The sequence below is a fragment of the Natator depressus genome, chromosome 2 (genome assembly GCF_965152275.1).
Source record: "Natator depressus isolate rNatDep1 chromosome 2, rNatDep2.hap1, whole genome shotgun sequence".
Lineage (NCBI taxonomy): Eukaryota > Metazoa > Chordata > Testudines > Cheloniidae > Natator > Natator depressus.
Genome location: NC_134235.1, coordinates 186,653,084 through 186,668,613, shown reverse-complemented (window position 1 = coordinate 186,668,613; position 15,530 = coordinate 186,653,084). Strand labels below are relative to the sequence as shown.

The 15,530-nt window shown below is 37.3% G+C and overlaps 1 protein-coding gene across 2 annotated transcripts in view; it reads right to left on the bottom strand.

Moving 5' to 3' along the window:
- The window catches only part of MRPL3 (mitochondrial ribosomal protein L3), a 61,065-nt gene that overhangs the window by 25,910 nt on the left and 19,625 nt on the right, over nt 1-15,530 (bottom strand). For both annotated transcript variants that reach the window (XR_012637871.1, XM_074943285.1), the window contains exons 7-8: nt 3,727-3,835; nt 1,300-1,377 (exon numbers count right to left, since the gene is read on the bottom strand). Coding sequence is in view for 1 of the 2 variants with exons in the window: in XM_074943285.1 (XP_074799386.1) it covers nt 1,300-1,377; nt 3,727-3,835 (187 nt within the window). In the remaining variant the exon portion in view is untranslated. The remainder of the gene's footprint in view (nt 1-1,299; nt 1,378-3,726; nt 3,836-15,530) is intronic.

Here is a 15,530-nt window from a genome sequence, read left to right as displayed (position 1 = left end):
AACATGTGTGCATCAGGAACTGGACTGGGATGATAACCTCATTTGATACAGGGCAGCGAACAGGGCAGCCACCAGATTGTAAGAACTTATTGCACTGCTGACCTGGCCTGGATCCGAACTAGAGCTGGCACAGGCTCTAAGAAGTCAGCTGGTAACCTTCCAAAAAGTACTTTTCCTGCCCACCTTGCAGAAAGACAGTGAGGCATATACCATATGTGATAAAGCCTCATCTATAACTCCCATCCCACCTCCAAAACCCAAGCCCTTAGGATGCGTGCACATGTGGGAGCAGAGCAGATGCCTTCTTTTTAAGTTACAAGATGAGGATGGACACATGCTGTTTGGGCCTTTTTGGCTCTCTCTTTCATGGTCCAGTTATGCTGGCCTAGTTTGGGTTCTGACTGAAATGTGATATTGCACTGTGGAGTGTTCCCCCTTTTCAACCCAAGCAGCTAGTCAAAGACTGGGACCCCAGGGATGTTCCAGGTGTGAGTAGAAATTGGTGATAGTGAGGTATTTCTTTGATGAAGTTTTATTTATAAAGAATGCACAAAATCCTGTGTCACTGAATGCAGAAAGAATCAAATAGCAGAAAACAGCTTCGTTTGTTCACAGCACCAACACCCAAAAACCTCTCCCCACATTTCTTCCAGGGTTAGACGCTGTGTTTTCAGCTGCTCTGCCTCTCCATTCAGGTGTTCTCAGTTTCTAGGTGTTCTGCCTCCCTTTTCCCCTCGCCTCTCCGCAAAAAAACGATACTCAGCAAAAACATCTGGATGGGTTCACATTCTTTTTTGGCTTAGGCCATGCCTACAGTAGAGAGCTTACAGCGGCAAATCTGTACCAATGCAGCTGTGCCACTTTTAGACCTCTCATGTAGCTGCTCTATGCCGAGGGCAGAGAGCTCTCTGGTTGACATAATTAAACCACCCCCAATGAGCAGCGGTAGCTATGTTGGTGGGAGAAGCTCTCCCGCCAACATAGCACTGTCCACACCGGCGCTTCTGTTGGTGAAACTTATGTCGCTCAGGGTGTGTTTTTTACACCCATTAGCAACATAAGTCATACAGACAAGAGTGGTAGTATAGATATAGACTTTGATGGGGCTTCTGATTAACTCATCCTGACAGTTATGGCAATTAAAGGAGGCGTTCACACCCAATCTGAAAGAGGTTTGTGCTCCAAGCAGTCACCAGTACCTGTCAGCATAACATGGTGTTCTAGCAGCTGCCAAGCCTCATTATCTGACTGAAATAGAGTGAACTCTCTCCACACGTGACTACTATATTTAGAACTCACCTTTAATCCAAAAGCGGTCCTGTAGACATTCCCCATTTTCCCAGGCATTTTCGTTCCACGGAAAACTTTGCCAGCATTCTGTATCAAAATAGGGCCAAAAATTACATAGTTACAAAAGGTACTATTGCAAACTGAAAGGGGTAGCAATTATAAAGCTTCCTGGCAAAGTTCATGGAGATAAGGAAGGTAGATTACAAATTCAAATAGAGAAAGCTACATTTGTTAATGTAGACTGTTTCACATATTGGACAAATTGACACCAAGAGGAATCTTAAAGATGGTATTTGCAGTGTTGAAGATCTCCATTACTGATTCGCATTTGTAAATGCTTCCTACTGGTGCCCAAAGTTTCTGTGTTATCGGAAATAGTTTAGACTCACTGTATCATGGCAAGCTGAGACTTCCTGTGCAACGTACAAATACATTGTCAAGTTACACTGAAACAATTCAGGGTGTTCCAGCCTTGACAAAGCTGTTTACAGATCTGAGGTGACATCCTCACTCCTGCACCTTTACATCAGATAAAATGGTCAAAAAGGGGTAAGAGCTCTAAAAGCCCTCTAAAAAAAAAAAAGAGGATTCCCCTGCCACAAGCTATTATCCAAGGCCCCTTTGATAAATCCTGGAGCAGGGGGTGTGCCAGAGGAGGGCTGCGGCATGCAGCACTGCCTCCCATAGCACAGCTCAGGGAGGTTGCTGTAGACTGCTTTTCAAGGCTCTCTAAATTACCATGTGGCCCATTCCAAGACCCTTCAGCAGCCTAGGATCAGGAGGGCGCAAAAATGGCTTAAAGTCACTTTAGCCCACTTCACCCTAGTCCGAATTCTGGTCTTCGTCTTCTAGATGTGCAGCAGAGAATCTTACCCTTAGTTTCTTTTCCTTTTAATAGGAAGGTATGTTTTCAAAATGAAGGCTGTCTCTACTTCCATACCATCATCTAGGATTCTCTGCTGCTTCCTTCCCATGTGCATTTGTAGTGTTTCTTTTTCTTTAACTTGTGTCAAAGCCATGAACCCAGAGAATCAACTGCAGTAAGGCTAATGGGGGATGTTCCTGTACTCAACACTAAAATGAAACCCACAGTAAAAACGGTCCATATGGATATGATCCAACATCATGGACATTATTTTGCCCTGGTCATCTTATCTTCCCCCTTTACTTCTTAGTTTCCTAGTCTAGTTCTATTTGTTTCATGAAATTACAAATGGCACAAACCCAGATGAAATTCAGAATACCTACACAAGAGTTACTTCAGGTTCCTTAATGATTAGTACCAGCTGCTAAACAAAGTGTTATATGGCCAGAAAAATCAAATTTTCCAGCATTATACGAAAAAAAATGCCAGAAGTAGAGCTTAGCAGCCCAATTTGCAGCTGGAATGGAGATCACTACTAGTTGTTTCTATAGTCTTATGCAGCCTGTCTTGTGCAGCACAGTATCATTTTGTTCCTGAAGTTTTCTCAAGTGTCATTAATCATTTCATCCATTCTTTTGGACATTTTTTTAAAAATCACCCCAGGAAATTTTTAAAAAAGACGACATAATCAGGTCTCAGTACACTGGCTTTGTTGGTGCCAGCTCTGGTTCCCTGGCATTCAGATAATACAACTGTTTATATAACACCTAGTTTAGTCCCAATAATGTGCAAACTTCACAGGTCCAAGGTTTCTATACTAGATAAATATAAGTTTTACAGTAATTTTAATTAGAAGCGTCTAACTGTAAAGTCCAGACCACCTATCTAGGGAATGGACTTCTTAATAATAAGGAAGCATGTAAAGAAATCACAGCACACTTTATTTTAGCATTGAATGCTATAGTTTGAAAGAGTTGTTAAATAAGGACTACACAAGCTAGTTAAGTTCAAGAAGCTAGATAAAATTCCACTGTAAACCCTTCAAGTCAACAAAATACCAGCTGGATCTTTGGAAGATAAAGCAAAATGCCCAAACCCTTCCAATCTAACATCAAAATGTTTGGCTTGTGACAATGGTTACATAAATGAAATTATAAAGAGATTTCAGATCCCTCTTAGAATTGATTTAAGAGTGGATTTTATTTCTCCCTACTTTATTATGAAATATAATGTTTAGTAATATCTATTAGCCAAATTAAAAAAATTATAAAATATTAATCTTCATGTACCAAAATATAAGCAAAACATTACTACCTCAGGTTAGAAAGAAACTTCTATGGACATGTTATTCCATATATTGTCTATGTATCTGTTTGTACCTTTCTCTGAAGCATCTGGTACTGTCAGACAGGACACTAGACTAGAAGGATAACTGGTCTGTTCTAGCATGTCTAAATACTATAAAATGTTTTGTTTTAAAACACACAGCTCTCTCCCCTGCACTAAGTTTTGCTCCAAAGAATGGTGGTGAAGAGTATCTAAAATGAGATAAATGAAGTTCAACTACTTACAGTATTGGATATTGCCCCAGGTCTTCTGTGTGTTTTAGTCTGGCCATGGCTGGCCGGTTGGCCTTTAAATCCCCATCTTTTCATGACTCCTTGAAATCCTTTACCAATTCTGAAAATAAACAAAGCCAAAGTAAATTTGCTTTCAAATAGATTACCAAGCAAATAAAGATTCTGGCAACAGTAACTAGAGGTCCAATTAGGCTCCCAATCTTTCACCTTAAGTAAAGCTCATCAACCAAAACATATTCTAAAATCTTCATTGATTATATTATATTACTTGCGCTGCTTTTGGGAGAAAGAGGCAGTGGAGGAGAGTCAGCTAGGCAAAAGATTAATTTCATCAACATACACTAAGGTTTCTTGCTGTACTGGTCCTCATCTCAAAATACTGTAAATTAAGTTGTCACCAACCAATTGAGTTTAGAAGCAGAAAGGAAGAAAAATCTAAACTCAACTCAAAAACTACACTTTGCAACTCAAGCAAGAGACTGGAGAGGCTCAAGTCTTGCTATGATGAGCCTTGCAGTGAACAAAACAACATTTTGCTTCCCAAACTACAAAACACTTATCACATAAAAATCAAGTTTTGAAAATGTAGGTCTAAGCAACAATGAAAATACTTCAAAAATGTCTAAATGATCAGATCTGGACTGATTCAAGAAATATGGTCTAGAAATTAAATATTCCTTGTGGTTCTTTCCTTAATCTTCTCTAACCTGAATGATAATTTTACACACAGCTCAAAGATCATGTGGTCAGATTTCAAATGAAGTATCAATGGTTTTTACCAACGAGGAAACTAGAAGAATAGTAAAATAATTGTTTAACCTGCAATATTTTACCATCCAGAAGCTTTTGGACCAAAAGGGTGCACCATTTTAGCCTGAAAATATACACACTACCTTTTCCTCAATCAATAAAGAGAGATCTCAATATAACCTTTAAGTGAGGAGAACTGTGAATGCTGCCTTCCCCCTTTACAAACACTGACAACTTTTTACATTTTCCCCTCATGCTGGGGAATCCGGAGTTAAGACTGAATTCTGTGTTAATGATAAAATTTGTGAATGTTGTGTAGATTTACCATCTACTGTATGGCCAGATGCAGCAATTTAGCTACAGTCGGAATATAATGCACTTTAGTCTTAAGTATAAAAATGTTCTGTCTAACATCTGACTTCTGCATTAAACAGGCAGGTCTCTGAAAAAAAAAAATCATATGCACTAAGTGTATTTTCTCCTCAATGTATTCCAATGATCATTTATATGACCTGCAGATGTCTGCAAGACATAAAGAGGATAAAATTTCAATTACATTAACTTGAAAAAAAACATTAAGAGATGTGCTCATTTAAATGTAGTCATTACAAGTACAGGCATGCACTATTCAGAGCCTTCAGGGGAAAAAATATCCAGCAGCTCACAATATTGCTTGGCAACAATCTACACAGTAACGGATTTTTTATTATTGGTATAAGGAGTTGCAAAAATTCACTGTCGAAACCTAACTTAAGCAGACAACATAAAGTCATACTTGGCCCTGGTGGATGAAGGCGGTTAAGCACACGCCTATCTTTCAGCATAAGAGCTGTTCCACTGAAGTCAATGGACTACTTATGTGCCTAAATTTAGGCACATGCTCCACCGAAGTGGGCCTTAAAAAGAGTGATTTTAACAATCCCACCAACCCTCTCTTTCCCAACACGTACAAAGCAGCTACTCCCACAGAGTTAAAATAATTTGGCTCAATTTAACAATACATGATAACATGAAGCAGTACCCCTATTGGTAGTAATTATCAGTAGAGTAGATATAGATTTCTTCTCAATCTAACACTAGTATATGTCATGCTGTTATAGCTTGTACAGTAGAAACATTTTCAATAAGCACTAAAAGATGGAAGTGAAATCACATGGGAAATTTCCAGTTTAATTCAGGCAACTAAAAGAAGAATACTTGCTGACTTAGGGGTTTTACAGGTACAGGTTGAACCTCTCTAATCCAGCACTCTCTGGTCTAGAAACATCTGTGGTCCAGCATAGGTGCTGGCTCCGTGTCTGCTCCGGGACTGGCGCACTCACAGGGAAATGTTAGTGGGTGCGGAGCATCCAACGGCGCCAAGCTACCCCTTCTGCCCTCCTCCCCCCACGCCTCTCGCGAGCCAGCAGCCCCACGCTTACCAACTCCTCCTCCTCCCTCCTAGCGCTTCTGGAGTGCCGCAAACAGCTGGTTCCTGGCATTCAAGCTCCAGGAGGAAGGGGGAGAACCTGGGGCTGGGACCCCGGGTGGCAGCGGAGCCCCTGGGCGGGGGGCCATGCTGGGCGCAAAGCCTGAGTGTGCTGCAGGACCTCCCACACCCCTACTTCCTGCACGTATGGAGACCCACGGGCACTCTACATTGACCTCCCGTGGTTCGGCAAATTCTCTGGTTCGGCACCAGTCAGGTCCCGAAGGTGCTGAACTAGAGAGGTTCAACCTGTATTTAAAAAAAAGAGCCCACTTTACAAACAAAAACAAAAGCCTTTAATACAGTTTTAGTTAAAATAAGAAATAAATCTGGTCAGTGACACGAGGTGGAGTCAACTGTTAAGCGATTTGATGTACAAGCCACCTGTATGATATACAATCATTTAGCACACACAACTATCTATTGGTAAATATTGGTGTTATTTTAAGACATTTCATATATAGCACTAAGAGTGACATGTATTAAGACAAAGGGCTCATATGCCAGACCTACACTTGTTAACATTTGTCTTAAAGTTCACATTAAGTTGCTGCACACATAGGAACAGCCATCCAATCTGAATTTGCTGATATATGGGGAGCAATGTTTGCAAATCAGAAATAGATTTTTAATATACATTTTATAGATTCTACAAATACCGTGCAATAAAATGATAATGAAATTCAAAGATGGCTAAGTTTAATTTAAATAAATGTTCTAAATCAAGCAGCTTTCAGTTAAAAGGTAGCTTGCACAAACCAATGTTTCCCTTTGCCCTTTCTGCTGTATAGAGAAGCCCTGAAAGTGTTGTGTACATGTGTACACGGAGGTGGTGGTGGTATTGGGTTAATATTTTTCCTGATATTTTTTTATTTTACAAATATCAGGACAATCAAGTCTTATTCTCCCTGTTTTTGCTGGAAGACTAAGACTACAAGAGAACCGGAGGGCCCTCTTATCACTTAGTTGAACAGGTAGAGTGCTGAAGCTTCCACAAAGAGATCCTTTCTCCCAACATTTTGCCAGGAGTGGGTTATTTGTTTAGAGCCAATTGTATGCTCAGCACTGTAAAGTACACTCAAAAGAGCAGTTCTTGCCTGTGATGGTTTCTAATATAAAAGATTTACATCTATTCTAAAACAAGTTGTTAATAAAATACAGACAAGAAAATTTAACAGTCTGATTAAAAATCCCTTTCCCAACTCGTTTGCTCAATTTTCTCTCATTAGTTACCTGTGATGTCATAATCCTACTAGTTCAATTGTCCAGAGGCTTCTAAGAGAAAATGCGTAGATAAAAAACTTTAAAGTCTTGTATTTGTATGAGTATTTTTACACACATGGTTTGGATGAGGGGAACTTCTGCTTACATTCTTGCTTATAAAAAATCATAGCATTAAAACTAGTGAGAAAACTACTTACTCTGCAAACATTCATAGTTCACATTATTATACAAATTAATTTGACATCAATTTCAAAATCGTAAAACTACAACAAAACTAGTCAAACATGGAACATGTCTTCAAAATCACAAAGCTTACATCAGATACCATATATCTGAGAAATTTTTAAAGCTTATCACAGCAAGTTTCCACCTTAATTTATTATTGCAAGCAGAACTAAGTTCAGTATATAATTCTTAAATTTTTATTAGCTTGAATATCTCAGAGTTTATTTTTGTTCTGCAGCAATGTCAGAAAAATATCTGTGAATTTGTAACTTAAAAGAATCAGAAGTGGGAATACTTGAAGTCTCACATGTATGTTCTGTAGAAATTCTATTCTTCTCTTTAAATTACATTATCTATTATTGCAGTGTAAGTAGGCCACTTCTGGCATCTCTAGCAGGAAGATGGACCTAGTAAATAACCAAACTCCAAAGCAACTACGTCTCATGATAAGTGAACAGTGACCACACAGAGAAACTGGGACATAATTCTTCAGCAGCAGAAATGCATTAATAAAAACCAAAATTCAACATCTGAAGAAACCAGTATCAAAGAAAATGGTCCTGTCAACTTTAATCAAGCAGCATAATCCCATGCGTCATGAAACTGAACATCCACCTCAAATATTTCATCCAGAAAGCCAATTGTTTAGACACGAACTATCTACTCTGCTGTAAACTGTACTCTCAAAAAGTAAAAATCAAAAAGCAATTTCACCAAGTGTATATATTTAAGGGGCAGCACTCCAGGAATAATCGTTTACTCCAGTATGTACTAGAAGACTTGTTTTCAGCAAGTGCTGCTTGTACTATGGGATAACGTTTCCCATGTTTAATAATTTATGCAATGCAGTAGCATACCGCACTCACCTACTTTCTGCTCTCAATTGTAATCCAATTGTTTCCTTATGCATATATATCACTTTGAACAAACGCTCAAATTTTTGCAGGATTGGGGCCCTAAATGAATTTACAGGAAACATGGACAGACTAAAGAATAGTGTTCTGATTAATCTTAAATTTCCAGTGTGTTGAACTGGAATATGAAAGTATTCTTTACTCATGGAGGTCTGAAAAATCCTTCTCTTACACTGGCTAATGTAAAGGAAATTCTTCTAGTTTCACAATGGAGGCAATGTATGTGTTTAGTGCTTTGAGGTCTACCATGGCTCTTCCATCAGATCTTTTTGCACTGTGAAGAATGGAATGGAGACCTTTGAATTGCTTTACCAGAGCAACTTGCCCTATAGCCTTTCTGGACATAATATTTTGATTTACACATTGCCTGTAATACTTTTTATACAGAAGAAAAAGTTGCCTTTCATCTTGAAGTAAGTTTAAGCACTTATAATGTACAATAATTTATTCTGTCAATTTACATTGCAGGAAAAGAACATTACACAGAGCAATGTATATTTTTTTCCCCAGTCACATTCATTTTCTTATGCTACGTTTGTTTTAGAGGTTTAACTGTCCATTTCCCTTTTTAAAAATACAGAACAATTCAGATTTAGTATTATTTAAAGTAAGGGACTATTACAAATGGTTTAAGTCAAACTTAGTACAAAGGACCTGTATAGGTACATCCATGCTCGTGGGGCCAATCCACCGTGATCCTTGCTAGCAACATGAGACTGTTCTAATCTGAGCCCTTCTTGAACAGAGATGGCAATCTATACAAACCTGTGTGCTTCTCTGCTATGCACAAAATGGATTTTTCATGAAACCTCTACATTTATTTTTGCCACTTAAGAAGGATTTTAACCTATGGGCTGACCTTACAAGGTGCAGAGTGATTTGAAACTAATGTGAGCCGAGGGTACTCAGCACCTCACAAGATCAGGTCCCATACTAGTAACTCAAGGAAAAGAAAAAAAAATACTACAGCGATTAGAGAATTAGTAGGCTTTTAAGAGATCTTCTTACTGGTACTTTTAAGTAGGTTAGTTAGCTGGTTTTACATGTACTATATTCTAGTGAATGGAAGGGTCCTACAACCTAGAGTTTTATTTTAAACAAAAACCACGTGTGTGTGCATTGCCAATCTGAACGAGTATGTGATCCTAAACAATACAGCATAACTAATGAGTCACGTTAAATAATAAGGCAAAGAACTTAATAAACTTTACCAGGTCATTCTCCTACACAAAATACTACTGAACACCAGAGTTGAATTCTATATAATTTAAGCCTCCCTGTCTCTAAATTGTTTTGAAATCTGTCAGTGCCTCAATCAGTATTTACATTAATCTTGCTGACTTTTTAAAGCATATTTAATGGACAAGGTCTTAATTTCAAATACATTTGTTTTGAAATGGCCTATCCTCATAAGTGAATTTGTACAGCTAGTAACAACATATATGAACACAACAATATATACTATTGAGGTTAAACCTAAAGAAACATTTTATAAGTTAATGAAACAGGAATAAATCCCCAAAGCAATGTGAATTTATTAGCTGGATCACCACTTCCTCAAAAGGTGCTCCATTTCAACACACATTTTGAAATTGAACTTTGAGTGGGCAAGATGAATCAGATGATTGAAATATTTCAGAGTTAGAGCTGTACCACACTTTAGTATAAATCTTTCTTCTAGAATGTGATCAGTTGACATTCTCATACTGTTCTTAAGGTATACATAACAAAATAATGGCCAAACTTCCCCTTTTTTAGGCGTTTTGCTTTATTATTAATTGGAGTTACCACTTGATTTATGGTTGACTCAAAGAACTCCTGCAAGGTCTCATATCCTGACTTCCTGTTTCTGTATCTACTGAACAAGACCTAACCTCTCCAAACACTGTGCACAATTTTAAACTGAATACAATTGTAGTTTAATACAAACTCAAATCAGGCATAAGAAAAGTATGATCCTGTAAGCTTGTACTCATGGATATAATCCCATTAATTTTGGGGAAGGGTTTGCCAGATTGGGCCTTTAATTTTCACTTTCATACACAAATTAGAAAAGGAGTACTTGTGGCACCTTAGAGACTAACAAATTTATTTGAGCATAAGCTTTCGTGAGCTACAGCTCACTTCATCGGATGCATTCAGTAGCTCACGAAAGCTTATGCTCAAATAAATTTGTTAGTCTCTAAGGTGCCACAAGTCCTCCTTTTCTTTTTGCGAATACAGACTAACACGGCTGCTACTCTGAAACCATACACAACTAAGTTATGCAAAATTAGTATATCCACCCCACTTTGACCGAATCAGGTTAAATTTATCATATCTGACATGATATATTTAGAAAATACATATTAGAAAGTAAACTCACTAGTGTGAAAAATAGCCAAATATTATTTTACGAAGATTCTGATATGTTAACGACAAAATATCTAGGATATAAAGCATCTCCTAAGGTATTTCCCACCGCTAGCATAAACTATAACCAGTAAGTGCTTCCCATTCCAAAGAATGTGGTATTGGCTATCATTTCATACAGTACTAGTATAGATGAAGTTGCTAGAGAACACTCCTTTTATAAAATCCAATATACATCACTTCACTCCTTTTCTATGGAATGAATTGAGTACAACATAACCTTTCCACACCAAAAGCTACTATTTGAAAACATGCTTACCCAAATCCCATAAAATAGTCCTGGACAGCAAGAAGCATTTATTGGAGTTCAAAGCAAGAACTAACGTGCAGGTTAAATGAAATGAAAATAATGATAAGCAGAATTGAAAATAGAGTGTATATAGACAGTTTTCCTGGTCTTACCTGAGGGAAAACAGCTGTTCAAGTCAACCATATAATACTGTGTAATACCTCATTTTTCAGTTTTAATGTAAGCAAAATGTCAGCATGTAATGAGATGACTTATTTAAAATAAAGAATCCTATTTAAAACTACCACTTAGCTTGTGGCAAATATGTCATACCTAACAGGTCTGAAATAATGCTTACTGTGGCATTTTGGGGATAAAAATTTTTTTAATGTTGTAAAGGAACAAAATCTCAGTTGCTTAGTCAAATATTTTAGAAACGCACAATGTATTTTTCGGCTTGAGTAACACTTAACTTAAGAAAACTGAAACATGGTGTTAAAGTATACCAGTGAGTCTAGACTCTTATTTTGCTATCAAGTATTTAAAAAAAACAACCAAGAAGGCTGGTTTTTGTTTTGTTTTTTGGTAAGTGCCAAAATCCCTGATGTGTCAATGGTCATACCTTTCCAAATACTCATTAAACGGAAGTATAATAGAGCACACCATGTGTCCAAATGGCAATAAGAGAGCACCTTTCCTGGACCGTCTGCTTCAAAGCATGTTGGGATTAAACAATACCATGCGTCAGGTCAGAAATATTCTGCAGGTTACAGCTGACATAAAAAAGTTATCATTAATAAAATCTTTACACTTTTCTTGCATGTAAAAAGAGGTTCAAAACTGAAATGTGATGCTCAAAACTGAAGTTATATTTTGCCCTCAACTAAGTGTGTGTTCTCTCTTTCCAAGGCACGTTCATAAGTGCTACTAAATTCTGGTTCCCAGTTCCACTGAAGTCTATTATAAAAAAGAATTTTTAAACTATACCATAAACTTTATGCTGGATTAAACACACACATGATCACTTTCCAAAATGCAAGCGACTACCAGTTGACAATAATCACTGATTTTGTAAACCAGAGCATTTTACCACAACAAACAAGACAAACAAAGAAAAGGGAAAACACACACACATAAAAACACCTGAGCATTTGACTTTACATCATCAGCAAGACACGTAACAAAGTGTCACTACAGAAAGATCACCTATCAACTTCAACTCCTATTTTCATCTCCAAAATGCCCTTCTATGATAATGTGCCTTTACTACGCCTACCTCTGCTTTCATTTAGCAATATAAATGTCCAGTGTTAAATCATATTTAAAAATCAAAAAAGCATTCTTTGAAAAACATTAGAAAGCAAAAAAACCAAAACAAAAACACCACAATCCCGAATTATTCTGCTTTTCTTGCCTTCTGAAGCAATGTATGCCTAAATTTTACATGTCTTGGTCATTTAAACCTATCTAAAATGAAATGCAAGAAGCTAATGAAATGTAAGATTCACTTTTTTAGCCATTTCCTCAAAAAAGCAACAACTTTTTCTGTCGTCAAAGTTAAGAGAAAAAAAATGAATGATGGCAAATTTGTTTTTCTTTAAAAATGAACCTCTGTAAAACTAATATTTTTAAAACATGTAACCACCTCATCTCATACCTGATGAATTTGGAATTAGGTTTTTGAAGAAAAACAATTGTCTATTCACTGAAGTAACTAGCAAACTTTTAAGAGCATTTCCAGCAGTTTTGAAAGTTACAAATGAGTTCAGACTATATATTACTTCATGGATCAGATCTCTGTGAAATAGTGCAGAGCCAACTGCAAAGCTTTTTGATTGTTTTTTTATTATTTTTCTTCTTGACTAAGATGGAAAGTAAGATTGCACCCTTGCAATAAGTGCTTTTCAGGTTAACTCCAAAACAAAGCTTTTTAGGAAAGGAAAAATAAGGTTTTTTGAGAACTGTTAGACCTCAGAGTGCACTAAACTAGGAATTTTAACATACTGAATTTTCAGTATTTTCCCACAAGGGCTTATTTTTGAGTTTAACTTTGTCAGGGATGAGTGTGTGTAAGATTCACTGTAATACTGCATATAACTCATTCTGTTTGTGACATTACATTTAAAGAATTATATTCCACAATTTTCTTTAAACATCTAGGTGAAAGGAACCCATTTCTCTAAAAGAAATCCATAACATTATACATAGTAGCAGCACTATGGTTACACATCTGATTCAGAGACCCTGAATTTTGGTACATCAATTATGGTGTATTTTGCTGTAATCTAGAAGAATGCATTACTATAAGAATGCTAATAGCTCTCCACCAGCTACCAAATACACTTGTATCTGCCAGAACTGCACTTTACTTAGGGAATTTTTCTTTAATATTGGATTTAAGACTCTAGAGCTCTAAAAGTTTTGTGCATGAAGCTCTCAGTGATCATAAAATAAATTTTTAAAACAAGTTTACACGAACCATTTATTGGCAAAGCTAGTGAATTAATGGCATTAGCTGGATGAGAGTCAAATGCTGCAAAAATATCCAAGGACAACTGCCACTGTCATTTTTCCTCACTTTCAACTCACAAACTATCAAAATACTCAAAATTTATTAAACTACCTTGTGTGCCTCTGAACTTTGGTAATGTAGGAACAACCTCTGAGAAGGACTAAGGATCTAAAACCTATGGGTTTTCTTAAGTTATACAAGAAGAGTGAAAAATACAGTGTAGAAAAGAAGTCATGATAAGGAACAAGGTGGATGGAATATATACAGAGTGTGTGTGGCAGGTGGGAGCTGAGCATGAGAACAGACTGGAACAGAAGTCCCAGTCACAGGAATAATAGCAAACTACAGAGTTCAACAGCCAAGGTTGGTTCCTCAAAAAGCAGAGCAGACACAGCAACCCCATTCATTGTTAGTTACTGAGAAGGGAAGTATGCCATTCCATCCCCTTACTCCGATACTTGAGTTCTTGAAAAATCTGTCACATCCGTGAACCGCAGCAGTGACACACTATGGCCTACATGCTGAAAGAGTAATATTTTTTATAGTGGCGTATAGCAGCATTATGTGGGAGACAGAGAATGGGAGAGAGAGTTTAATCAATAGGTCTTCCACAGTCAGGAGAGAATCACTGCCGTTCCAGACCCTGTGATTGTTGCAGGCATATTTTTAATGACAACTACATAAAACAGTTGTAAATTACTGTAAAGTAGAACTTTCTGTATTCCCAGACAGCATTTCCAATCACAACCCCAACATGGACTATCTCATACTGAAAGCATGGGCCAGGAAGCATTACAACTCATTAGTAACCAGCATCTCCAAAACTCTTTCAATGATCACTATCATTATTTGTATTAGTGTGGTGCCTAGGAGCCCAGGTGCCTAGGAGCATTATGCTAGGTGTTGTACAAACACAGAGCAAAAAGACAGTCTCTGCCCCAAAGGGTTTACAGTAAGTATAAGACAAGAGATAACAGACGGATACACACCAATGAGGAAGTACAAACAAACAATGAGAAAATGTTGGTCAACATGACAGAGAGTGATCTCTGCTCACTAACAGATGGTGTTGTATTGTTAAAGCTAATCCACACAAAATTGGAAGTTGGCCTAGCCATTTCACAGTTATAAATCCTATAGAACCAGGTTTGATGTAACTGGGTTCTGACAGACATCTGACCTAGTTAAAGCAAACTAAAGTTTTCAATTAGTTAAAGTTAATAGTTCTTCCCATGACAAACCCTTTGCCTACCCACCACTATATCACTCAAGTGTATTTGTATCAATGCATTCTGTCTAAACAGCTAGCGGCAGCCTAAAACATTGTGGGCATTTTTCAAAGAATTTCCTTGCCCTCAACAGCTCAAAGGTTTCTGCGATATTTTTATGCCATTGCTCACTGAGCATTGCACTTATGAATGGCTGTTCAGGCAGCTGCATCCATTAAAAAAAGCTTAGAATGAAACCAAAAAGATGGGAACATAAGTGTTTTGAAGGCAATGTTGGATGAAACTGAATGGAAGCAAGTAGAAGTAAAGGGCACAAAGGGGAAACCATATATTCAAAGACAATTTAATGTTTGCCAAGGGGTCATGAGGCAATCTAAATATAGAGTTACAGAAAAGAAGCCAATGTAGATGAGCACAAAACACACACAAAAAAGGAGAGGCAAAAAGAGGTACAGAAAGAAATTTATAACACATCAGATTCAGAGGAGCACTGGAAAGATTACAGAATCATACTGAGAGCAGGAGTACTTGTGGCACCTTAGAGACTAACCATATTTTTCCACAGTATGCATCCGATGAAGTGAGCCGTAGCTCACGAAAGCTTATGCTCAAATAAATTGGTTAGTCTCTAAGGTGCCACAAGTCCTCCTTTTCTTTTTGCGAATACAGACTAACACGGCTGTTACTCTGAAATCTGTCATACTGAGAGCAAAACATCATAAGAAAACCTAAAGTTAATAATGAGAGTTAAGAATTTAAGAGTAATTTCTATATTAAGAGCTGCATATATAGGTTATATGGAACAGACTACCAAAAACAGCATTAGGAATAA